General features: G+C 52.3%; 1 protein-coding gene across 1 annotated transcript in view; it reads right to left on the bottom strand.

Annotated features, from left to right (window-relative positions):
- The window catches only part of TNS1 (tensin 1), a 270,893-nt gene that overhangs the window by 217,640 nt on the left and 26,159 nt on the right, over nucleotides 1-27,094 (bottom strand). The window contains exon 2 of the mRNA XM_007959717.1: nucleotides 704-818. Within this exon, the coding sequence (XP_007957908.1) occupies nucleotides 704-818 (115 nt within the window). The remainder of the gene's footprint in view (nucleotides 1-703; nucleotides 819-27,094) is intronic.

The raw sequence follows: 27,094 nt of genomic DNA, 5'->3' as shown, positions 1-27,094 counted from the left end.
TGTCCTCTACCACCCACACATGCTCCACACACACACTTTCAACAGACCAACCACATGATTTCCACACATCCAATACATACCTTCCACACGCCATCCATGTGACCTCCACACACCACCCACACACCCAACACACTCAACCACATGCCCTCCATGTCATCCACACAGCTGAACATATCCTCACACACCCTTCACATACTAAACACAGACTCTCCATATGCCAACCATATGACCTCCATACACCTTCCACACACCATTCACATGCCCTTCACACCTTCCATATGCCATCTATGCTGTCCATACCCTTTCCACATGCCATCCACATGCCCTCCACATATCATCCTTATGTCCTCTGCACAACCTCCACATGCCATCCACATTGTCCATACTCTTTCCATATGCCATCTACATGCCAGCCATATACTTTCTTCATGTCATTATCACCACACCTTATTCCTCTCTTCCATACCCAGGCCATATGCCACATGCCACTTCCATACCACTCACCACCTGCCACATGCCAGCTACATGCTTAAGGCATGCCTTCCGATGAGCTCAGCATCCCCCACCAAATGAAAACGAGCACTTGGACCACACCCCAAAGACATCCGCAAAGCAAAGTCACAGCATGACTTGGGCCCAGATCCCAGGACATATTCCCCTGAGGATGTGCCCCCCATGATCCCCAGCTCAACCAGCAGCTCACCTTTGCAGGTGCAACCCTCCCGAGTGATGACCTGTCGACAGATACCACAGGGCTTCACCTTCTTGAAGGTCTTCACCTTGAAGTGGTGTGTCTTGGGGGCCTCCAGATCCTCTGGCTGTGGGAAGAGAAGGCAGAGTGGTCAGACCTGGATAGAGGGCTGGAGTTCTGAGGGAGGAGTCACAGGTGCTGGAGCTGGGAATAGACAGAGCCAGGGAAAAGGAGAAGTGAGAGCTGTTTAACGTGTGTGCAAAAGGCCGGAGCCCGTGTCTGGGAGAAGGTGCTCCAGGGAGAGTGAAGCCTGGGGTGTGGCAGCAGCTCATCCCAAACTCCAGCCATGTGGGGGTTCAGTGTACCAGTGTCCCACCAATGACTGGAGACCCTGACACCCAAAGACCACAGGCTTCCCCATGGTTTTCCAACCATTTTTAGCTTTTTATGTATTTTCCAGGCATTACTTACACATAGTAAAGTGCACCAGTCTTAGATATATAGCCTGATAAAACTTTACACATGGCTGTCCCACGTAACTACATCCCAGAAGGCTCCTGCCTGGCCCTCCCAGTCAGCGCCCCCAAGATAAGTCCAGTTGTGCCTTCTCTCAATCACTATGGCTCGTTTTGCCAGACGTCTAAATGTAAAAGGAATCACAGTCTGTACTCTTGTGCCTGGCTCCTTCTGCTCAACACAAGCCCGTGAGAGCCAGCCTCCTTGTTGCCTGGAGCCGTGGTGTCTCCTTCTTGCTCCATGGACTGTATTACCATGTATGTTTCCATGCTGCTGTTGAAGGCCCTTCACTTTTTAACCCATGTCCCAGAATGCCATTTCCCTCATTTCTCTTTCACTACCACCACCATCCCCTGCTCCAGCCCAGAAGGCTTCTTCTAACTGTATCTTTATTTCTCTCCTTTGCATTATGAAAACATAAACCAGGTGCCATCAGTTGATTCGTGTGTGTCAGAGTCGAACTGAGCTCTATAGGGTTCTGTTGTTTTTGTTTGTTTGTTTGTTTGCTTTTTGTTTAATTTTTATAGTGATTTGGGTGAAAGTTTACAGAGCAAATTCATTTTCCATACAGCAGCTCACATACACTTTGTCTCATGACATTGACTGCAATTTCCCACAAGACAGCAGCTACCCTCTCACTTCCTCCCCATGGCTACCTCTTCCCTGTGTCCATCCCTCCATGCACTCCTGCCTCCCTCCTGTCTCCCTGTGCATACACAGCCCTTCTAGTCTCCCATGATTGGTCTTTCCAAGAAATGTAGCTACCTAATGTAAATGTTCAGCTCATATGCCTGTCTTTTGTTTGGCTGGAAGCCACAGGAGTGGGTTCAATTCCAGATCTGAAGGCAGCTAGTGCCATAGTCCACCAGGCTCTATCAGACCAGCAAACCTGGTCTCTCTTTTTTTTTTTTTGATAATGTTGAGTTTTGTTCCACATTTTTCTCCCACTCTATCCAGGATCTCCTATGTAGATCCCCCTCTGAGTGGTTGACAGTGGTAGCCGGGCACCACCATCTAGCTCTTCTGGTTTCATAGTCAGATGGGCTGAGGATCACATGGTGTACCAGTTGCTTGGACTAATTGTTTCCATGGGTCTTTGGTTTTCTTCATTCTTCTTTGCTCTGGACAAGGAGAGACCCATTGTTGCATCTAGATGGCTGCTTACAAGCTTTTAAGATCCCAGTGGCTACTTGCCAAAGTAGGAGGTAGAACACTGTTTTTGTGTAATATGTTATGCCAATTGAGCTTGATGTCCCCTGCAACCATGGTCCCAAGCCCATGGGTCCAACTACTCACTCCCTCTGGGTAGCTGGCTGTGGCCATGAAGTGACTACAACCTTGTCACTTGTCAGCTTTACTATAAATCTGGAAATTCTTACAGATCATACAAATACACTTGTAGAAGCACTGTCTGCCAATAGGGTTTTCAGTAGTTGATTTTTCAAAAATAAATTGCCAGGCCTTTCTGCCACAGTGTCTCTGAGTGGACACAAACCTACAACTTTTCAGTTAGCAGTTAAGCATGTTAACCGTTTGTACCACGCAAGACAGATATGCTAAATATTCTTTCTCAAACTGCACCACACACACACACACTGAGAACAGCAGCTGGCTGGTAACCTAAGCTTTCTTCCCTATCTGACTTGCAATGAGCCTGTGGACCAGCCACCATCCCACCACTCCACAGGTCTCAGTTTCCCCCGCTAGACAGCACCACATCCGTAACCACCAACAGGAGCACCCTCTAAGCCGCAATGTCCTGCGCAGATGCTGCTTAGGATCACCTGAGTGGCCTGACATGCCCACCCACCTCCCACCACCCAGGACCCCCAGTCCAAGCACAGGCTGGGGGAGCTTCTCAGTTCAGAGGACTGCACAGGGAAGAGCACTTACCATGGTGTCTAACCGGATTCATTTCCCCCGCCTGAGCAGCAGGGGCCAGCACACAGACACCTGTAGCTCCCTGCCCACCTCCCATGCACAGATCCTTTGCACACGCAGAGGGACACACACAGAGACAGGACCACAGGCCATGCAGTGTAGGGGAGGGGGGCTTGGTCTTCAATCCCCTCCTTATATCTTGCTCCAGGGCCTCCTAGCTCCAAGATGGGGCTGGAGGGGGAGACTTTGGGTGTTCAAAGGAGGAAGAGGGGCAGTGTCCCACAAAGTTAGCATGTCCAGAACTCCTCTCTGAAGACACTGCAAAGGTGAGTCCTGGGTAAAAGAAAATGTGCCACAGAAAGGAAAACAGAGACAAAATGAGGGAGGGAGAGAGACAGAAAACCAGAAGAACAAGACAAAAAGATAGAGAGGCAGATGGGGGGGGGGGAAGGCGGGAGAGAAAGAGGCAGGGAGAGAGAGAGAGAGAGAGAGAACAAGAGGACAGAGGAAGAGAAAAGCAGCAGAGAGGGAGACAGAAAGGCCAAGAAGACCAGGATAAAGGCGGCAACAAGAGCCTGAGAAAGCCCAGCAGAGTGAGATCAGACACACACAGACGAAAATGGGGTCCAGAAGATCAAAGAGGGACAGACAGACAAAAGGACACAGGAGCCTGCTTGAAAGGGCTCCCACTGGCCAAATCTGGCAAGATCTGAGCATCAGAATAAATAATGCTAGTAATGGCTTAAAAAAGTACATACTGATACAAAGAAAGAAATGAATAATATGTCGGAAGTTTGGCAAGGAACAGGATACTTCCATCATCTCAAAATACCTCCCCTCGTCATACTTAGAAATGACAAAGGGGAAAAGAGCAAGCTTTCCTGGCGGACTCTAATCAAGTGATTAACATCACCCGTAATGGGATGACTTTAAACTATTTGACATTGAAAGGCGGCACCAAAAAGGATGGAACATCACTTCTGTGATATTTCCCTCAAAGAGCCATAACTTGAATCTAATCTAATCATGAGGCAATATCAGATACACCCCAGTGGAGGGACACTGCTACAAAGTAAATGGCCTGTCATCTTCACAAGTGACAAGGTCAAGAATGTCAAAGGTAGACAGAGGAGATTTCCAGACTGAAGAAGACTAAAAAGACATGACAGCTCAATGCAGCAAGTCGTTCTGAACTGGATTCTTTTGCCATAAAGGAATGACCATTGGACCAGTAGAGGAATGACAGTAGGGTCTGAGGAGTCAGTGGTTGTAATGATGTATCAATGTCAATTTCCTTTTCTGATGGTTGTGTTGGTCAGGTAGGAAAAAGTCCTTGTAGAAAAATCAGGGAAGTATTTAGGGTTGGTAGGACGTGTTGGCAAATCACTCTCAAATATTTCAGAAGAAAAGTTCTTTGTAACTTTTCTGAAGTTTGAGATCGTTTCAGAATTAAAAGAGGCAAGCAGACAGAGATGGTGGGGACTTGGGAAAGCAGAGGGCAGAGAGCAGAGAGTGGGTGAGGCAGGAGTCGGTGTGCCAGGAAACTCGCAGTGCCCGGGGGGCGGGGCCTGGTGGCGGGGCTCTGCTGGGCAGCCCCTGGGCAGTGATCTTCCAGAGGCCTGGGTTCTAGCGGCTTTGCTCCCACCCTCTGCTGGGGGTGGGGTGAGGGCAGAGGCTGGGCAGCCACTCTGTGTCCCCATCCCACAAAGACAGGCAGGCGAGCCGGTGTCTGCATCCCCTCTACTCTGCTGTCCCACCTCCTCTGTTTTCCTATCTCAGCCCCAGGCTGGCAGCCTTCCCATTGATTCTGTGCAGACATTCCAGGCAGGGGGAGAAGGTCAACTGCAGCAGCCCAGGCCTGGGGGGGGTTGGGCAGAGAGGTGGATCAGGGAGGGGACTTGGGGCTTAGTTTATGGGCCGCCTAAAGGTTGGTGGTTTGAAGGCCTGGCTCTCTGCTTCTGTGAAGATTGTTGTTGTTGTTGTTATGTGCCGTCGAGTCAGCTCCGACTCATAGCAACCCCTCCTTGGGTTTCCGAGGCAGTATCACTATGGAAGTAGACTGCCCAACCTTCCTTCCGAGGAGTGCCTGGTGGGTTTGAACCACCAGCCTTCTGGTTAGCAGTCAAGTGCCTTAGGCACTACGCTACCAGAGCTCCCTCTGTGAAGATTACAGCTGAGTAAACCATGAAGCACTTCTACTCTACAAAACATAGAATCACCATGAGCCAGAGACAACTTGATAGCCACAGGTTTTGTGTTGGGGGCTCAAGCAGGGAGCCCCAAGTGTCCCGGTCCTCTGCTGGCACCCCCTAGCCTGCCTCTCCCACCCAACTAAGTCGAGCCGGGCTCCTCACTCCAGTTTGCCTCCTACACCCCAAACCCGTCCCTTCCCAAAACTCCAGGGAAAGAGGCCTCCTTCTCAAGCACAGGTAGAGCAGTGAGGTCTCCTGAAAGAGAGTCCATGAATGGACAGGAAGCAGATGGAGACTTCCGGAGTGTGTAGCAAATGCCACGCTTCTCCCTTGGGCCTTGGGATTGCCTGCCCGGCCTGCCCAGCCCCATGAAATCTGAGTTTACAAATCTCTCCCCCGTGGTGGGACGAGGCACAAAAAAAAAAAAAAAAACAGGCCTAGGATAGCTCTAGAGGGTCAATTCACCCTCTCTCTGTCTCCTGGCCAGCCACCACTCAAAGTCCCATCACCCTTGGGTGGAGAGACCAGAACCTGGGCTTGGAGGGCATCAACAGGGTTCCAATAGACTCCCTGACCTCTCTTCAGCCTCTGAGGAGCCCTGGGTGATGCCTAGCACCCGCCTGGCTCTCTGGGATAAACGAGCACTGGAGACCAGCGTTCTAGACTATGTGGTCTTGAGAACATCAGTGCCTTCTCTGGGCTTCACAGTCCCCAGATGAAAGTCAGGGGCTTTGGACAAGACAGGCCAAGTATAGACAGAGCGGGGAAAAGATAGGGCAGTTTGGGAAGAAGTGCTGGAGGAGGTAGTCATTCTGATGACTACAGAGAGCAGAAGTCTGATGAGACCTCGCCTCTCAGACGAGGAGACCAGCTCTGCCACTCCCAGGCCGAGTGGCCCAAGGCCACAACCTCAACTCTGCCAGCCCATTTCCCTGCTGTAAATAGGGTGCTGATGATGTAAAATGAGCCATCCCTACAGGTTTCAACGTTTCTCAGGATGATGGAAGAGAAAGTCGGGGGTGGATACTCCACTGATCTTCAAATATCTGAAGGAGCTGTCATTTTAAGGATGGACAGACATCATCTGTAGAGTCAGTGAAGGGAAAACAAAAACCAGCGGGTAGAAAGGTCCACGGAAGATCTCTAGTGGCACAAACGGTTTGGGCTTGACTGCTAACCTAAGAGTTGGCAGTTCAAACCCGAACCAGCCCATCAATACCGCAGAAGAAAAGGCCTGGCAATCTGCCTCCATGAAAATGAAGGCCAAGAAAATCCTACAGAACAGTGCTACTTCAGAACCAACAACTCCAAGAGCTCCGAGGAAGGATATTTAGGCTCAGTAGCGGGGAAGGGACTTCTTAGTAGATGTTAAAATGTTATATACAAAAAATAAAATAGACTAAGAAAATAAGAACAGAATGTCTGGAAGCTACCCTGCCCTCCCGGAGTATTTCTGCAGGTACAGGCAGAGGATGGAAAAGAGCCTCAGAAATTGTGAGGTGCTGTTCAAGAGTATGGCTTGTTATGACAACGATCACCATTTCTCCCGACAAGTGGCAGGCAGCCTCATGAAGCCACCCCTCCCCTGCCCCACCCTTGCTGGGTTGGTGGCTCCTAGCGGACCTCTGGGGAAACTCAGGGAAGAAGACACGGCCACTGTAAGGCTGCCCAGTAGCCCAGTGTCTGCAGCCCCCACCTCCCTGGAGAGCCAGAGCCCAGAAAAGGGGGAGCGTCCCAGCCTTCCGTGCCAGCATCCTGGCCCTGCCACAACCCCAGCCACCATCAGAGGGCTTTCCTGGCCCTCAGGGGTATCCTCTTCTCGCCCTCCTGCCCTCCAGCCAAGCCAGCCTGCCAGACAGGCATCCCAGCCAGAGGGGTGCGGCTCATCTGGCTCAGCTGCCTTGGCGGGAATCCTTGGCCCTGGGTGGGAAAAGCTGTTTATTGGTTCCTCCCAACCCAGTGGGGGCAGAGCAGCAGTAGGGGGCGGTGACATGCATGGGAGAGGATGATGGTGCTGAGGGTCCCCCAGCTCCTGTCTCCCCTCCCCACAAAGCCTCCCTACTTCTGCCTTTGACACTATGCTTCCTGTGGCCAAACATGGCCTTCTGGATGTGGGGAGAAGGCAGAAGGCTGTAAGTCACTGAGCTCCCCAGGCTTGGGACCAGGCAGGTGGGAGGAGGCAAAAAAAACAGGCCTAGGACAGCTCTAGAGGGTCAGTTCATCCTCTCTCTGCCTCCTGGCCAGCCACCACTCAAAGTCCCATCACCCTTGGATGGAGAGACCAGAACCTGGTTGGCATGAGCTATTGCATGGCGAAGAGTTGGATCCCGGACAGAACTGCAGGTGCCTTCTGGGGGTCCCATGGGCACCTCAAATCCAAGCTTCCTCCACCCACCTCACCTTCATATACACACAAAATTTCCTTTCCCCTTCCCAACCCCTTAGCCAGCTAATGGCCTGACGTGTTTTGGTTGCCCCAGTGGAAAACTCTGAGTCATTCTTCACTCCTCCCTGCCCTCCACCCCCCGATCCAAACAGATGCCAGGTTTTTGTGAATTCTGCCTCCTAAACATGCTCTTGTCGTCCTAAGCTTCCTAGGCCCTGTGCTGCCTTAGCCCTAGGGGCGGCCTTATCACTCTCCCCACCACCAGCCCCATCCCTCTAGGGGCACAGCTCCGTGGGGTCACTGATACCCCTACTCACCCCCATGGTGGTCCTGTGGCTTCCTATGCAGGCAAAGGAAGCCACCTCGGTCTATATCAGGCCTACCTTGCTGGTCTCAGTCCCTATAACCCACTCCCTAACTCCCCACCATGCATCCATGCAGAATGCTCCACACTGCCAGTCACAGCCCCCCTGGCCCACCTCTGAGCCTCTGCTCATGCTGTCCCCCTTTCCCCAGGATGCCCTTCCTCTCTTCTCTGCTTGTCAAGTTTCTAGGCATCCCTGGAGCCTAATTCCAACCTCTTCCCCTTAGGAAGGTCTTCCCAGTTACCCCCAACTGCTGGCCACTTTTGCAGCATTCTCTCTCTCTCTCTCTCTGTATCTCTGAGACTTTCACTCTGTCTATATAACCACAATATAATTATCACACTTGGGGAATTCAACATCATACACTACTATGATCAATTATTCATTCCATAGTCTGATTTCCATTGATTCCAAAATGTCCATTGGAGCTGGGTCTTTGCTTTCATTTTGGCTTAGGATCCAATCACAACGTTGCATTACATTTTATTGCTGGGTCTTTCTCTTCTTCAGTCTAGACACATTACCCTGCCTTCTTATTTGTCTTTTATGAGATTTTTTAAAAGTCCAGGCCAGGTGTTTTGCAGAACGTCTCTCAATTTGTATTTTTCTACTCAATTCAGGTTAACATTTCAGCAGCAATATTACCTGGGCCTTCCCTGCTTTCTTCTGTCACACTTTCTTTCCACCGCATTGTAGTCCTTGAAGCACATTGATTCATTGGGGCTCTTCTGCTTGTAGTTGGGTTACTTAACTCCTCTCTGCTTCACTTTCCTAATGTGTTAAATGGGCTAATAATAGTAACCGCCTCAGACGCTGTTGTGAGGATCGATGAGATAACACCCATGAAGCAGTTGGCACAGTGCCCAGCATATAGTTACCATTCACTAAACGTGAGTTATGATCATGTTGTCATTCCTTGAGCGCAGGCTGATCACCCCCATCAGGAAGCAAGCACTGGCACGGGCTTGCGCTCCTCTGCGCAGCACAGTGCGGGCTCAAAACAAGTCAGAAAGGCTCACTATTGTAATGATACCCCCTTCCCACTAACCTGCCTCAGAAGAGAGAGAACATGGGTCAGTCTCTTCATTCACCACATACACAAGTGCTGCCATTACTGGGCTGAGGAAAACACTCTTTGATTCCAAGTACCTGTGGCTCTCCAGGGAAGGGAAGGGAGCAGGGGCCAATATTTCCTGAGCTCCTCACCTTGTCCCAGGGTATGGAGCAGGAAATTGAGTCTTGGAGAAGTGAACAGTGTTCAAGATACAAACTGGTAGTCCTCAGCCCCCTAATTCACTTTCCTTAGCTTGACAATCTCTCTCCAGCAGCCACTCCCTCTCTCTTTCTTCCTCTCTCTCTCTCTCTCTCTCTCATTGGCTCCTTCATAATACAAATCCCTAACATTTCTGGGAGCTCTGGTAGCATAGTGGCTAAAGCACTTGACTGCTAACCAGAAGGCTAGCAGTTCAAACCCACCAGCTACTCCTGGGAAAGAAGGTTGGGCAATTCTACTTCCGTAGTGATACTGCCTCGGAAACCCAAGGAGGGGTCACTATGAGTTAGGGCCGACTCGACGGCACATAACAACAACAACAACAATATTTCTGATTACAGAGTCCCCCCCCCCTTTTTTTTTTTTTTTGCTCTGTTCCTTGAGAGGGTGGGACCACTCAGAGTAAATGGTCTGAACCTCCTTAATGGGGCCAGGTGCCACGTGGAGCAATTGACTAGATTCTCTCAAGTCATCCTTGCAACAACGTCCTATGAGGAGGCTGAGAACTTACTCAGGGTCACATACGTAGGACAGGATTGAACAAAGATTAAATCCAGGTCGGTCCAAGGCAGGGTCCTAAGCCCCTAACCCTGTGCTACCACCATTTCCAATGGTGTGTCAACAGCTGCCTATCTGAGGCAACCTTGAAGAGCCCTAACAGTTACATCATGGTCAAGAGACTGGGCAGCAGCTGGCACTTCTGTCTAAAGAGCCATCTACTGGCCCGTTCATCTCCATCTGATCCACTCACAATTATTTTCATTCCTGCACTCAGATTGCTGAGTTCTCACCTTCATCTTTGGACCTAACTCCTCAAAGAGATCTTTTCTGACTCTTACCTTCCCCTCAGACCAGGTTAACCGCTCTCCTTAAATGCCTCCATAAGTTCCCTCTTGGTAACACCTATCAAACTTATAATCATTTAGCCAATAAACCAAAATAGCTTGGTCTGCAAGCTCCTTGAGGAAAGTTGTTGTTAGTTGCCATTGCGTCTTCTAAGATTGATGGCAACCTTATGTATGATGATATCAAATGTAGCCTAGTCCTGGGTCATCTTCATGACAATTGGTATGTTTGAATTTGTTGTTGTGGCTATTGTGATGGTCCATCTCATTAAGGGTTTTCCTCATTTCCATCAGCCCTTTACTTAATAAGTATTTGTGAAATGGATGCATGGTACCTGGGTGAGCAGGTGGTTAGATGGCCAAATGGTTAGATGGCTTCTTTATAATGGTGCCTTCCCCACACCATTCCCCACCCTTCAGTGGCCCCCCACTGCCACCTCAATCCTCTTCAGTCCAGAGCTCTAGTCCATACCCTTGTCCTTGTCAGCAACACTAAGTCCAGTGGCCATGTGGCCTTAGGCAGGCCACTCACTTCCCTGGGTCTTCTCTCCTTGGGTGTAAACTGGAACTATTCATCCCTGCCTTTCCTACCTCACAAATTACAATCAGCGTAAACTACATTGTGAAAGTCAAGGAAATGCACCTACGGAAGGACCTAAGGAACTTGCCAGGACCACACAGCTAGGAAGTGGCAGAGACAGGATTTACATCCACATGATCGGGTATCAGTGCTCGTGCTCTGACCACTGTGTGTACCACCTTCATGATAAGACCTGCCCATTCAGGGGCCTTCTTATCATTCCTTTGGCCCTACTTGCATTTGCCCCACATGCCCTGCCCTGAAATATTCCCAGAATGGAGAACCCTGGGTGAAGAGGCAGGGAACCTGAGTTCTAATCCTGACTCTAACTTGCCTTAAAAATGTGCCATCATTGCTTGGTCATAGCCAGCTACCCAGAGGGACTGAGTAGTTGATCCTGTGGGCTTGGGACCATAGTCGCAGGGGACATCAAGCTCAATTGGCATAACACACTATACAAAACATTGTTCTACCTCCTACTTTGGCGAGTAGCGACTGGGATCTTAAAAGCTAGCAAGCTGCCATCTAGATGCAACAATGGGTGTCTCCTCGTCAAGAAGAAAGAAGAAAACCAAAATTAATGGAAACAATCAGTCCTAGCAACTGGTACACCATCTGATCTGCAACCTATACAACTATGAGACCAGAAGAACTAGATGGTGCCCGGCTACCAATGTCATCCACTTGGAAGGGATGTACGAGATCCTGCATAGAGAGGGAGAACAATGTGGAACAAAACTCAAAATCATTTGGAGGCAAAAAAAAAAAAAAAAGAAGAAGGTGGGGACCAGGTTTGCTGGTCCAATAGAGCCTGGTGAAACCATTGAGACTATGGCCCCTAGCTGCCCTTCAGGTCTGGAATTGAACCCACACCTGTGGTTTCCAGCCAAACAAAGAACAGGCAAGTGAGTTAAACATTTACCTCAAGTAGACACACACCCTGGAGAGAACAATCATGGGAGAAGGAAGGGCTGCTTATGCACAGGGAGACAGCTCAGGGCGCAGAAGAGTATGGAGGGATGGACACTGGGAAGAGGTAACTATGGGGAGGAAGTGGGAGGGGAGCTGTTGCATTGTAAATTTTGGTCAATGACATGAGACAAAGTATATGTGAACTGCTGTATGAAAAGTGAATTTACTTTGTAAATCTTCACCCAAATCAAAATAAAATTTTAAAAAAAAATGTGCCATGATGTAAGAGTGAACATTTACTGGGATTTTATTGTGTAAGTGACATGAGGTATATGTCTATTGCTGTTGTTAATTGCCATCGATTCTGATGGCAACGGTTCTGATGCCTGGCAACCCCATGTACAACAGAACGAAACGTTAGCTGGTCCTCCATCATCTTCCCGATAGTTGGTGTGCTCAAGTCCACTGTTGTGGTCACTACAATGGGGGACTCATCTTCCAGCACCATCTTGGACAGTATTCTGTTGTGATCCATAGATTTTCATTGGCTCATTTTTGGAAATAGATTTCCAGGTCTTTCTTCCTGTCCACCACAGGTGACCCTGCTAGTATTTGAAATATTGGTGGTAGAGTTTCCAGCATTATAGTGAAACATAAGCCACCACAGTAAGACAAACTGACAGATAGGTGGTGGTACGTGTATTCCCACTGCCTTCCAGCTGATTCCAACTACCAGTAACCCTAGAGGACAGAGTAGAACTGCCCCAGAGGATTTCCAAGGCTGTCAATCTTTACAGAAGCAGACTGCCTCATCTTTCTCCACAGAGTGGCTGGTGGGTTCAAACCACCAACCTTTTGGTTAGCAGCCAAATGCTTTAACTGCTACAATGCCACAAGAAGGGCTCCAGGGACTCTCAGAAGGGACCAGCCCCTGGAGAAAGATATCATGCTCGGTAAAGTAGAGAGTCTGTGAAAACAGGACAAGACCTTCAGCGAGATGATTTGACAGTGGCTGCAGTATGGGCTCAAGCATAGCAAGGATTGTGAGGATGGTGCAGGACCAGGCAGTGTTTTGTTCATAGGGTCGCTATGAGTTGAAGCCAACTCGACAGCACCTAACAACAACAACAACAAATGCCCCGGAGCTCCAGTATGTATATTAGCTCATTACAAACCTAACAACCCTATAGATAGAAGCTGTGACACAGAGATATGAAGTTACTAGTCTAAGGTCACACAGTTATCAAGTGGTGAGTGCAGATTCAAACCCATGCAAAATCCAGGCTCAGGTCTTGCATTTACAAGTAACACACTACACCTCGTCTTCACCAGTATAGACCAACAGTATGGTTTATCTCCCTGACTTTGTGCCTCAAACATCATTTTAAAACTCTTTGCAAAGGGAGGGCTTTATTTGAGACCCTGGTCAGTCCTGTGCAGCCCAGTTCCCAAACCCACAGTCAGGATGCTCTGGGTAGACAAAGCCCTTGCAGGTGGTGACTGAGGGTCAGACGAGGGGCTACACAACAGGAGCTCCACACAAGGAATCTGGGGGCTCACAAGGACCCTTTGGACAAAAATGTGTTCTTAGCACTGGAAAGGACTGAAAGTAACTTCAGAATACAGAGCACACCATTGTCTGCAGATGGAAGCAGCCTTAGGGAATAGCATCCAAGCCTCTGTGAGGTCCAGAAAAGTCAAGTGACCAACCTAAGGCCACACAGCTTGCCTAGGGCAGGGCTGGGGATGGACTTGGCCCCAACCCCTGCCTTGTGGTTCACCCCCACCCTAGTAAGCCCTTTCAAGGTCCTAAGGGCAGAGTGAGCCCCTGTGGAAGGAAGTGCCTGCAGCTCTAAGCCCATGGGCATCACACCAAAAAATTTCAATTAATAGGCATGTAATCATTTTCTAAATAAACCATACTTGATTATGTTATAGCAAATGGGAGCATTTGATGAGCAAATCAAGTTATGCATAATATATGGCTATGCTCTTCAGCTAATAAAGTGATTGTTATTCCTTGAGCTTGTTAAAACTCAAGATATATTAATTCTTGGATGAAATGGTCACAGCTATCCCCTACACAGGCACATGTGCACATAAATGCACACATGCACTCACGTTAGGACACAAGACCTGTTTCTGCCAGACCATGCCTCAGTTTACCTCCCTGAGACCACAGACTCAGACCTTGACCCCAGAATAACTGAGTGGAGTCCCAAGGCAGTCAGAAGAGACAACACCTACCCTGGGGAGACCATTTCCTCTCATCAGGTCTGAGACACAGGGGATTCTGTGGACCAGGCAAGAGGTTGAGGAGTGGGACCAGCATTTACTGAGCACCTACTGTGTGCCTTGATATGCCTCTGTTATTTTCTCCACTTTACAGAATAGAAAACTGAGGCCCAGAGAAGAGACTTATCTTGCCCAAGACTACCCATGTGGTAAATGATGGAACTAGGATTTGAGCCCAGCCCCGTCTAGTGTCAAACTCCATACAATTTCCACCACTTGGTACCCTCCCCAAGCTCAAGCAGCCCCTTGGCAAGGTCTCCAGGGCCTCTGTGCCCTCCTCTATGATGGTGCCATCTACCCTTTCAGTTTCCACCACAAACACATACCCTAGCCCAGCCGATGCCTACCCAGAAAGGAGGAAGGGAGTTGGTGCAACTGCCTCAGGCAACTGGTAGCAGTAGGGGGACAGGAACTCTGACATGGCTGGTCTCTTCCCTCTGTCCAGGCCACACTCCTCTAACTCTGGCCCAGCCTGGGGATGGGCATCCAGGCTGGGGCTGATGGAGAGAGAACAGTGGCTCTACCCAGCCCCACGTCCACCACCCTCTTCCCATCCCTGCTGAGAAGTGCCTGGTGGGCTCCCAGAAGAGACAAAGGCTCAAGGCACGAGGAGGGAGGAGAAGAAAAGAAGCAAAGGGAGAGATTTAGGATCTTCTGGACTTAAAGAAGGCCAAGGTAGCAGCATGCACACCTGCCTTTAACCACCAGTACCCCTCTCCCAACTCGCAGGATGGGCATTAACATCTACAAGGTACTCTCTGTGCCAGCCACTGCCGAGTCCCTTAGATGCAGAATCTCATGGCTACCTCCCTGCAACCTCCTTTTATTATCTTCATTTCACCCATGGGGAAACTGAGGCTCACTGGGACGAAGCACTTTTCCCAAGACCTTCAGTTGAAGTGGCCTATAGTGCCCTCTGTCCACAGCAGCACATCGCCTGGAAGTCTAACTGCCATCCTTGGTGCTGCAGGCTCCCTTGCTGCCCACCTCTATGTTCAGCACAGTCCACAGGCCTTCCAGGGCCTGTCCAAGGGAGCTGGTCAGGCTGGAGAGACAAACTCAGCCAAGGTGTCCATTTCACAGATACCAACACTAGCCCAGCAAACCACTGACCCACCCTCTGTGCAGGCCACTCCTATTACTATTACTCAGACCCTACTCTTGCACCCAGCCCACTACTACCCAAAACCCCACACTCCAGCCCTTCTCCCACCCTGTCCTGCCCTGCCCAAAGTGCACCTGGCTGCCCAAGTCTGACTTCCCGCAACTCTCCCCAGCCTGGGCTTGCCTGGGCCGAGAGAGGGCCCTCTTCCGGGCGGGAACAGGGGAAGGGCCAGGCAAGGCCACATCTGGATCCTGGGCCTGGGCTCCCTCCCCCAAAGAGCCATCACTCTCTCAGAGACCGACATGAACCTCGGCCAGGGCTGACTTCTTCGCCCTCCTGACCCCTCCGCATGCCTTTGCCAGCCCAGCCACTGGAGCCCCTCTGAGGAGGGTCTTCTCCTGACCCTTCCCCCCACCCCTGTGCAGTCATCAGTCCGCTCCCAGTGCCTCCCCCTACCCATGCCCCTGCCCAAAGCTGGCTTCAGACTTTTACCCCTCACTATGTGACCCCAGACCTGTCTGCTTACCCACCCTGCCACCCTCACCCCAACACACACTTTCCTGTATCTGGTAGGGCCCAGAGATAAAGGGAACACAGGGAGAAGCAGGAGGAAAGGGCCCCTTCCTCCAGTGGGGGCGGGGGGGGGTACGGGAGGGGGTCTTGGTAGGAGGGATGGCAGCAGCGAATAGAAGCTGAAATCAAGTCTAGAAGGATAAAAGTGATGGACTCCATGCAGAATTCTCGCCCAGGTCAGCTTTTCCAGATTTAACTTTCTAGATCAATACCCCCTGTTCCCCAGGCCCCCATCCTCACCCCCGCAACTGAGGATGAAGCATTTTCACTTGGGGGGTGGGGGAGGGACTCTAAAAGTAAACAAACCTCTTGATCGCTTTCTTCTACTTAGAGCTCCTGGACTCAAGGGGGTGGACGCCTAGAACCAGGGGACAGGCCCAGCTGATGAGGAAGGGTTAGCTCAAGTCAGTCTGTCCTGCTGTCCATCAGAGGCAGAAAGACTCCCTCCTTCCCGACCAACATCTCTCCCCCACTCCAGGCTCTCAACTTAAGGACAAGGTGGAAAGGTTGAGGGTAGGGTATGACCCTTGAAGCTAAAGCCACCAGACCTACCCAGAGCATGCAGGACAGACAGATCCACGTCATCTTCAGTGGGTCCTGTCCCTTGGGCTGCGTTCACAGCCCGCAGAGCAGGAAGAAGGGGGCTCTGAGTCGCTGCTCCAGCTCCACTCAGCCAGCATCTGTCGGCCTCTCGCCCTGCCTGCCTCCAGCTCACCCTCCCTCCTTCTCCTCCCTCCACACACACCACCCCCACCCCCCCCACCCCCGTCCCAGCCTCCTCTCTCCTCCCTCCTCCCAGGCTCCACTGGTGGCCTTGGGGTCTGAAGCCCTGCTTTGCAGGCAGTGTGAAGACGGAAAAAAAGACAACTAGTTACTAGAGACAGCACTTCATAGAGCCATGTCCCCCCACCCACCTTGCACTCTTCCACCCTCCCAGACACACGACCCCTAGAAGCCACCCAAGCTCCTCCCACCGCCTTCAGATCTGGTGCCAGTGGGCCTAGAGTGTCCTCTCCTCACCACAGACCCCTCACCCTTAGATGCCCCCCACCCCCAGCCAACCTGTCCAGGGAGTTCATTCCAGGGCCCCTCGGACCACTGATGGACAGACAGATAGCCCCCTTCCCCAGATCTGAGTACACCCACAAGCCCTCCGCTGCTGTACACACTCATTTGCACACACAGCTAGGCTGGACCCTAGTGCCCAAACACTGAGCTCAAGCTGGGAGCCCTACCACAGAAGAAACCAGGCCCTGGACTGTGGGAGCCTGGCCCTGCCCCCAGGCCCTGGAGTTCGTTCCAGTTTTTTTTCTTCTTTTTTTTTTCTCCCCTTCTTTCTTTCTTTTCTCCAAACATCTGTCCCAGCCCTTCCTGCCCTTCCTAAAGAGAGCCCCGCTCCAGGCTCCCGCGAGAGTCTGTTTTTCTTGCCCGTACCCTGGGCCAACATTTGGTTTGCATTTCCCCACTTCCTCCTCCTCCCTCCGCCCCCTCCCGTTTCGCCTCCCATCATTCCTTCCACTAGTAAGCCCATTTCTCCCCCACAGGGTCCCCTTGCCCCTGCAGCCCCTCACCCGCACATCCGCCCAAAGGTAATTATTTGGGATCTAGTGGGTGGGAGGAAAATGGGGTACAAGATCCAAACATTGTGAAAGATAACAGCAGGGCAATCGAGTAGAATCTGCCCCAGGCCTTCACCGTCTCAATTTCCCCCCAAAAAAACTTTCCTCTTTGAACTCTGGCAGTGGCTGGACCAAGAGAGAGTGGGGGGGGGGTGAATCACCCGCTCTGCTCTTTGGGGCTGTCCAGGGAAGGGTGAACGGGCTCAGCCCCACGCCCTTCTGTGGACACACACCCACCAGGACACATAGTCCAAGTCATATAAATATATAAAATGCCGAGGACAGGGCCCCACCCAGAGCAGGCACTCAGAGACCACTTCCTTGGGTTCAGTGACTTGGCAAGAGAGTCTTCTTGCCTGGGCTCCGATGCACACACGCGTGTGCTGTACATGCCTCGGGCCACATATACAAACGATTACATAGCCCCCGCCTCCCTCACCCCACCCAAGACCGTGTCCTCAGCACTGTCAGCACCACACACAATGCAACTCCAGTCTCTACAACCAGCCTCCTCGCCTCAGGTGGACCTGCCTGGCCAGGTGTACTGGCTCCCAGCCCACAGTCCAGCCAAGACATCCACCTGGGAAACCTGAGAGTGAGAGGAAAGCGCTCACTTCAGCCCGGAATGGGCTGCCACTTGCAGATGTGCAGGCCGTGCACTGCACAAGAGACGGACACTGCACAGCACAGTGATGCTGAAATCAGGGGAGGATGTGGGAATGAGGTGTCTAGTCTTCCTGGTCCTTCCTGAAGCCTGTGCCTGAGTTAAGAGTCTTTGTTCTGGTCAAAGGTTATGAGGGGAGGGATCAGTGTTCCCTCTCACACCCTCCAAGTCCTTCTGCAGAGCTACTGGGGCTGGGAAAGGTCCTGCCCTGACCCTATATCTTCTGCCAGAATCACAATACCCCTCCCACCCTCCTGCTCACGCCCTGAAGCTGGCTGGGGCTCATCTGACCAGTAAGCCAACACTGCAGTGAACCAGTCAGTGTTCCCCATGTAGCTGGCTCTGTAGCCACCGCTGGGAATGGCCCACAGACAGACATCCCCCTCTACACACACACACAAACTCTCCTTTCCTCCACTGGCTGGAGCATGAGGCAAGCAGCACACCAACAACAAAAGAACCCACTGCCTTTGAGTCTGTTGGTTTTAACTCATAGCAACCCTATAGGACAGAGTAGAACTGCCCCATAGGGTTTCCAAGGCTGTACATCTTTATAGAAACAGACTGACTCATTTTTCTCCCATGTGGAGTGGTTGGTAGGTTCTAATCACCAACCTTTCACATAGCAGCCTAATTCCTTAACCACTGGGCCACCAGAGCTCCTTAAGCAAGGGGAGAGGAGGGGGAATTTGGAGGCCTCTCAGACAGCCCCTGAACCCACCCCCTCAGCCACCAGGCACCATCACCAGACCTGCCAGTCTCCCCCAGAACAAGCTTAAGGACTCAGCCAGCTAAGCTGCGATATCTCAGTGCCCACCCCACACTCTCCCCCTGCCTGCTCCCACAGTCCTTTGCGGCTGGTGTCACTCACACTGTGCCTCCCAGCAGCTAGCTCTGGAGTTCTGAGAAATCACCTGGGAGCTTCCCAGAAATGCTGGAAAACCAGACTGAAGACCAAGTCACAGCAACATCTCGCCATCACATCTGGTCTCCCAAGCAGCCCCAGTGGCCCTACAGGCCCCCAGGCCCACTCCCTGCCCAGTCCCCTTAGCTGGGATTGAAAATGGGAGTTTAATTCCCTCGTGCTGGGGGTCCCCTTAGGGAAACTCTGCCACCAGAATGGCTCCATCCCTCTTTTCCAAGCCTATAAGGGTCTCTCTATATCTTAACCTCTCACTGCCAGGAAGTCTTTCCCAATACCTAACCACTCTTCCCTGTTGAATGCTAAACCCTGCCACCTGAGGTGCTTCTAACTGTATGTAATGATCCTGTTCCAGGCTACTCATTGCTCCTCCTTCGAAACCTGGTAAGACCCCACTCCCCCCTGCAGATGGTGGAGAGGGTTCCCTTGGGCACAGCACAGAGCCTGGCACACAACAGGGGTGACAGACGTGTTTGAACAATGAATGAATCAATCAGTCAATCAAAGGGCCCTGACGTATTTTCCCACTCTCAGCATCTACTACCCCCTTTGCAAACCTTCACTCTCTCCCCTTCTGGTCCTTTTAAAAGTGCCTCATCCAGTCCAGCCTCACAGCCTCTGTACCCACAGTAATGCTGGCTGATCTTCAACACCCTTCTTTTCCTGAAGTCTCTCACTGCCCAGCCCTGCTGCCACCTGGCCCCGGAGCTCTCAGGCTGCAGACACTCCAGACACAGGAGTCTCTGCTCACGTTGGGGACCCTGCCCAGTGCCTGCATCAGTGCTATGGATTGAAGTGTGTCCCCCAAAATATGTGTTAAAATCCCCACCCCTATACATGTGGATAGGAGCTCCGGGAGCGTAGTGCCTAAGGCACTTGACTGCTAACCAGAAGGCTGGCAGTTCAAACCCACCAAGCCACTCCTCAGAAGGAAGTTTGGGCAATCTACGTTCGTAGTGATACCACTCCAGAAACCCAAGAAGGAGTCATTATGAGTCGGATCCGACTCAATGGCATGTAGCAATAACAACAACATACATGTGGATAAGAAGCTCTGGTAGCACAGTGTTTAAGCAGTTGGCTGCTAACCAAAAGGTCAGAGGTTCAAACTTACTAGGCACTCCACAGGAGAATGATGGGCAGTCCGCTTCCATAAAGGTTTACAGCCTTGGAAACCCTTTGGGGCAGTTCTACTGTGTCCTATAGGTTCTCTATGAGTTGGAGTCGACTCGATGGCAGTGAGTTTGGTTTTTGGTTTTAGTCAGACTCTAAAGGGCCAAGCAAAAGTTAAATGAAGGAAACAGGCAGTGGCGGGTACTATGGGGACTTGGAGAGGGCAGGCCCCAGTTAGAGGGGATGCCCCCTACTCCGCTCCAGTCACTGTCACCACGTAGTGACATAAGCTCACATCACCAGATATTTGGAGAGAGGCCCCAAATTCGTATTTTTATATAAAATAATTAATATGAAATACGGAGGAGAAAAATCTCTATTTCTAAATGTTGCTTCCTTTTGCTGGTGTGTGTGTTAAACCACTCCAGAAGCCAAAGCAAGCATGTTTGCCTGGAGGGCTCAGCCTTTGAGATGTCTCTCACCTAATCCAGCTCATTTTCTTAAGAGACAAGAAAATGGAGATGGAGGGAATTGGTGTGACTTGCCGGAAGTCACAGAGCCAGCCAGCAGCACCAAAAAACTAAACCAAACTCACTGCCATGGAGTCGGATCTGACTCATAGTGACCCCTTCTTGGATTTCCCAGGCAGTATCACTACGGAAGTAGATTGCCCAACCTTCCTTCCTAGGAGTGGCTGGTAGGTTTGAACCACCAGCCTTCTGGTTAGCAGTCAAATGCTATAGGCACTATGCCACCAGAGCTCCTAGCCAGGAGCACAGCCTCAGTTTAAAGGCACCAGAGCCACAGATTTCTTTCATAAGCACTGTGATGTCTGGTCACCACAAGGCCAGAGTCATGCTCTCAGCTTTCTCCAGCAAACTCTGTGTCCCATGACCTTTCACACTGTGGTCAGCACCCACTGCAGCCCCACCCTGCCATCAAATAAGCTGGTGCAGAGCTGGGGCTGGGCCTGCCCCCCAACAACCAACTGTAGATCCTGACTGCTGAGTCTCAGCAATGTGACACCAACTCTCTAGACCCCATGCCTGCACCCTTTCCTCCTCAGGCTCTGCCACTCATCCCCTGCGCCAGAAGATCCATATTTACTAACCGGGCACTTTACTTGTGGGAATGCAATTAAGTCTTCTGAAAAAAATAAGTAACCAGTTGCCCTCAAGTTAATTCTGACTCATGGTGACCCTATGTGTTACAGAGCAGAACTGCCTGTTGGGTTTACAAGGCTATAATCTTTATGGAAGTGACTATCACATCAGTATCCCACAGAACGGCTGGGGGGTTTGAACCACCAACCTTTCAGTTAACAGCCAAGTGCTTAACCACTGCACCAGCAGGACTCCTTTATAACACAATCCAGGGTGTCTAATTTCATCTCTCTCAGGGATCAAGAATTTTCCTGTTGCTCCTGTACCAGTGCCATCACCCAAGGACTAGGGGTTACGTCCCCATATTGTGGCAACAGTGCTCGGTGCCCTGCCCACTCTTTATCCAAAGTCTGGTGCTATGGCTTTGGGAAGGGGGCCAGCTGCCCAGGCCCAGCTCTTGTTGGTGGGAGAGGCACACAGAGGAAAGCTGAGAACAGTGCTGCTACGAGGGTCAGGATGAGGCTGATGGGCTCCCAAGCGGCTCTAGCAGAGCCAACAAGAGCAGAAAAATCACAGTCTTAGCAAGTCCTGTGCCTGGCAGCTGAGTGGGGACAGGGTCTAGCCACTGCTGCCTATTTCTTGTTGTTATCAATTCTGATTCATGGCAACCCCATGTGTGCAGAGTAGAACTCCCCCACAGGGCTTTCAAGGCTGTAACCTTTCAGACACAGATTGCCAGGCCTTACTTCCAAGTCATCTTTGGGTGTGTTTGAATCGCCAACCCTTAGGTTAGTAGCAGAGCTTAACCATTTGCACCACCCAGGGACTTCTTTCAGGTAAGCTCTCCTGCTCTACCCTGATCTCCACCCCGATGCACTCAGCCTTTGAGCTCTGGGTGCCTGGACCTCCAGCAGGCCACCACGTACCACTGTGCAGGATACTAACCGCCCAGTAGCGCAACTACAGGGTGCATGGGGTCTGAAATCCCAGCATGCTCTGCTCACCAAGCCCTGGACGAAATGCATCAGCCCAGGGCACAGGGCTCCATCCTAATTCCCACCAAGGCACCATGTGGGCTAGGGGAAGCCCTGTCCCCACTTCCATACCCACCACCCCTTGGATGCTAGGTTAAGGTCACTCCCTTGTGCCCCAGAAATCTGGATGCTCCCTGCCAGGGAAGGCAGAGTTCCAAGCAGGCCTTGTCCGAGCCTCAGTTTCCCAAACTGACACATCGCTCACATCTCATTCTCCCACTTCCCCTCCACCGGTGCCCTGATTGGAACAGTGTCTGGACCCAGTCCCAACAGTTTTTAATAAGATCCTTCCAGAGCGAGACTTTGTGATCTTGATCTCTTCCCCTGCTCCAATTTCCTGCTTGACTCAGGCTCCTAAAGGCAGAAGGGAGGCAGCTGCAAATGATCATCCAGCCCCAGCCCCACCCCAGTCCCCAGCTCAAAGCCTGGCCCAGGAGGAGGGTGGTAGAATGAGGTTTAGATGTTCTTTGCTTCATTTCAGGGAAATGAGGAGGGGGAATTATTAAGCATCGTGGGATCCAACTGACCTGGTACTGGCTGGCCATTTCCCACTGCAGGCTGCCTTCTCCCAAATCCAAAAACTCCAGACTCTGCAGCATCTGAACCCAGAACCCAGAACCCACTGGAATGTGGATGGGGCTCCAAGCCCTGCGCTCCGCCACTGCAGCGCCTGCCTCCCAGCCAATCCCTGGGGACAGCGCATTTTGCTGGAAGATTTCAAAGCACATCTTGGGTGATGGGAGAAAGAGTCTGCTGGCATCATTCCCCACTGCGGAGGGGTGCAGGGGAAACTGAGGCCCAGAGGCAGCACCTGGGAGGAGCAGTTGAAAGTTCAAGTTCCATCCCTGAGAAATGGATACTGGGAGAAACCCCTCCATCCCCACACATACCCCAGCTCTGGCCACCCCAAGAATCTTCAAGGAGAAAGACAGAAAGGGTTCATTCACATCCCCTTCACCCACCTCCCCCCCACAAGAGCCCTGAGTGGGTCCAAACGCAACAGTTTTTAATAAGATCCTTCCCAGAGCTACAATGGAAAGGGGTAATAATAATATTCATAATATTCCTAGCTTTTATTGAGGGAGCTCTGGTGGCATAGTGCCTAAAGCACTTGACTGCTAACCAGAAGGCTGGCAGTTCAAACCTACCAACCACTCCTCGGAAGGAAGGTTGGGCAATCTACTTCCATAGAGATGCAGCCTCAGAAACCCAAGGAGAGGTCGCTATGAGTCGAATCGACTCTACAGCAGTGAGGGGTTTTTTTTTTTTTTTTTTCAGTTTTTAGTTTTTATTGAACACCTACTATGGAGTGGGCACTTTGCTAAAGACCTTAAATATAGTACCTCGTTTAATCCTCACAAGAACCTAATGATATAGGTATTTTTGATCCCCATTTCATAGGTGAGAAAACTAAGGTAGAGGCAGATTAAGCAACTTGACCAAGGTTTACAGCTAGTAAGTGACGGAGCCAGAACTCCAAGCCACACAGGTTGATTCCAGAGCTGGCAATCTTAACCAGACTGGTGGCCCTCCCATGTGACAGAGATCCCTCTGGTTCCGAGATTGGGTCAGAAAGTCAGCTGCCTCCCGGTCCTTCAGGACACCCAGCTCCTGAAATCCTCCCCTTCACTGGAGGCGTCAGGGTTCTAGGTCTTGTTGTTAGGTTCTCCCTGCCACTCCAAGGGAGAATTCCAGCTGTCATGCAGTTTTTCCAGTTCCCCATTCTGTGGGCTAGCCCCACCTCCACCACACTCTCTCCAGCGCCCCCTCCCCATGCACTTAGTCTGAAGGCCCAGCCAACCCGAGGGTCTCAGGGAGGAGGTGCTCGGGGAGGAGGATGCTCAGCCACGCCCACCACAGCGCTGCAGGATGAGAGAGACGGCACCCTCCAGACTCCTTCTCCCCCCACCAGCTCAGCCGCTGCCCTCTCCCTGCTGCCGTGGCCCCCAGCCCCTTCCTGTCTGGTTCCGTGGTCGCTCCATGCTACATAGTTCGGAAGTCCCGCCTGATCACCCGCAACTGTCCCGGTTGCTAGCTTACTTTGTTCCTCCCCTGCCTTAGCTCTGGGGCCTCTGAGCCCAGGGGAAAAAGTCGGTTCCAGGAACCCCACATTCGTCTCCCACGGACACCTGCGAGAGATGCCTCAATTCCCCTGACACGTCCCTCTATACCCGAGTCCCTACCGCTCTGACTCCGCTAAACTCGTGTGCTAGCCGTCAGCATTAGGACCCAAAGCCCAGATGCAGAGGAGTGTGCGCCGGCTAAGGGGCAGCCCTCCCCCTCCCGGATCCCAGCAGCGTCGGCAAGGGCCGCCTGGAGTCCCCAGACTCCGAAGAGAGCCAAGCTGACGACGGTCAGGACGGCGCATCCCTGAGGATGGGAGGGTGATCAATCAGATGTCGAGGGGACTGGGGTGGGGAGGAGGTGCCAGGTGAGGCGGGCGGACGGCGGTTACCTGGCTGCGGAGGCAGAAGCGCAGGGGCAGAAAGCAGGAGAAGAGGTATTTGCCCCATCGGATCACGCAGGAGAAGCACCAGCTCAGTCGAGTCATTTCGACCCGGAGGGAGGGTGGCCGCCCCGGGCGCGAGAGTCGGGGCAGGAGGACCCGCTGCTCCGGGCGCGGAGCAGTGGTGCGGGGACAAGCGCCCTGGCCCGAGGGCTCCCGGGTTCACAGCCCCGGAGAAGCGACCCTAGCGTCTGGTCCCCTCTAGCGGGAGGAGCGGGGCGGGGGGCCCGCGGCGCCGCCCCAACGCGGCTCCATCGCCCCGGAAGCCCCTGTGGGCGGCGCTGGCAGCCGCAGGGCACGGACCCCTCGGAGACTTCCTCCCGCAGCTCGCTCTCTCCGCCCCTCCCCGGGACAGCGTGGGCCCGCCGCTTCCCGCGGGCTGGGAGGCGGACACCCTCACCCCGGCAACTTCTAGGCTCCGGGAGCTGGCTGGGGAGACTGGCCCGCGGGGCAGGGGCGGTGCCAGGCGCCGGGCGGCCACGTGCGAGGGAAAGGAGCGCGGTAGTGGTGGCCGGGAGGCGGCGGCGGCCTGTGGTTCAGGCTGCAGGGAGTGTGCGTGTGCGCGCGTGTGTGGATCCACTCCAGAACGTACTCCAATTCCCATATTGCTCCCCAGAGCATAATGTGATTAAATTAAACGGAGGCCACCGGCTTGCTTTCCACGACTGGAGCAGAAACAACCATGCGCTTGGGCATGCACACGGAGACACTTTGTACACAACCTGCTGCCCCATCTTACCCCAACCTCTGACCCCGGCCATTCCGGACTCCTTGCTTCTATCTTTCTCCAGCCAACTCGGGGAGTGAGGGAGCATGGAGCACCCTAAACATGCCCACAGGTGCCTCAGAGACGGAGCCAACCCCGAGAGCTGAGCGTCTGGGTGGGCCCTTGCGCAAGGATGCCGGGCTCAACTTCCCAGCTTTCACCTGCTTTGTCCCAAGAGTCCACCACCGCCATTAGCACCGCGGGAGCGCGTGGGCAGAGCTTCTCGGCCTCTGCAACAGGGAGGCTCAGATGAGGTGAACAGAGAACAGGGGTCCCCTCAGGAACATTGTTTAAGGTCACCGTACTGTGACCCTGGATATAGGGGGAGGGAAAGAAGGAGGGGAAGGTGCTGGAGAGACACTGACACAGGAGACAAAGAGGGAGAGATGGGCAGGAGAGCCACAGGCAGAAAGCCTGGGGTGGAGCCCCCCACCCCCAGCCCAGGAGAGCCAGCTACACGCTTGGCCCCTGGTTCCTTGCTGCAGAGAGATTGGGTGGGCAGCCAGCCAGCCAAGCTCAAGAGAAAAGGAGGGGGGGTTGCTGCAACCCACAGGATACTGTCAGGGCCTCTTCCCAAGCAACCAGCACTGTAGCTCTCTCCAGGCCCCGCCCCCACGACCCCCGCTGCCTGCGCCCTGGAGCCTGGGCGTCCCTCAGCGCCATCTCAAGACCATTTTTCCTGGTGTTGCTGTCTCACTGTCTCTTCCCTCCCCTGAGTCTCTTTCCCAACACGTAGGCTGAGGACCTGCAAGTTTCTCAGCTAGTTCCTGCCCTCAAGTGCCCCTCTCTCATCCCAGAAGACTGAGGCCCTGCCCGGACCCTCATTTCTGCTCCTCATTGTGAGACAATGCTATGGGGTCCAGCACTTTGGGGGAGAAGGGATAGGAGGTAGCAGCCGGTAAGGCAAAAGGAAGAGATTCTTGTTGGTGTGTGGATGGAGAGGGGGTTTAAGACAGATGAGAAGGTCTGTCAGCCCCTAACAATCCCCCAAGCAAGGAGGACCACCATCAGCTCCTCCCCCACAGGCTCTGGGAAAGCTGGGAGATGGATGGAGAGGTAGTGTGGTCTCCCATTAACATTAGTCCATGCCTTTGTCCATGCCCATGACCTTGGCAAAATGCCTGGCAGCTGAATCTGTTCCAGGCCTTCAGAGGGGGGCCTCCCTCTTATTTGGGGGGACTTCAGTCCCCACAGCTTCCCCACCCTGGCACCAGACAAAATGAAACATGAGGCACCAGGCATGAAACATGAGGAAATGGGGTTTAATCCACAGCTAGTGGAATGCAGTTTAATTAAAAGGAATCACTTGTTGCATTTTTAAAACAGGAGAAAGTTCTTCAGATAATATTGGCTAAGGTGTGGCTCCTGCCTAGCAGAATGAGATGACTTTTCTTAAGAGGATTCTTGAAGTCTTCTCAGCACTTAGGGCATGAAAGCCATCAAACAAACAGAAGGAAGTGGCAACTTTATCCAAATCCTGAGTCCCTGGAAAGGGCTCAGAAGGGCAGAGAGTCCTTCATTTCCATCTACTGCCCAGCAGGTGTCCTGAAGCCAATGACCTTCCAGAGAGAAAGAGAAGAGAACAAGGCTGACAGGAACATGAAATGAGGCATGTCACAGCCTGGAGTTTCTCCTCAGCTTTCTCCTCCCAACCTCTGACCCAACCCTTGTTCCACATAGCTTCATGCCAAGTGTCTCACCTCCTGAAGGTCAGTTAGTTCTGTCCCCATGTGCACAGCCCTGTCAGGACACA

This window comes from Orycteropus afer, unplaced genomic scaffold (genome assembly GCF_000298275.1).
Source record: "Orycteropus afer afer isolate SDZICR_OR568_19922 unplaced genomic scaffold, OryAfe1.0 scaffold00002, whole genome shotgun sequence".
In the NCBI taxonomy this organism is placed as follows: domain Eukaryota; kingdom Metazoa; phylum Chordata; class Mammalia; order Tubulidentata; family Orycteropodidae; genus Orycteropus; species Orycteropus afer.
The sequence above is the reverse complement of the archived record's forward strand: the minus strand, read 5'-3'. Positions and strand labels throughout refer to the sequence as shown.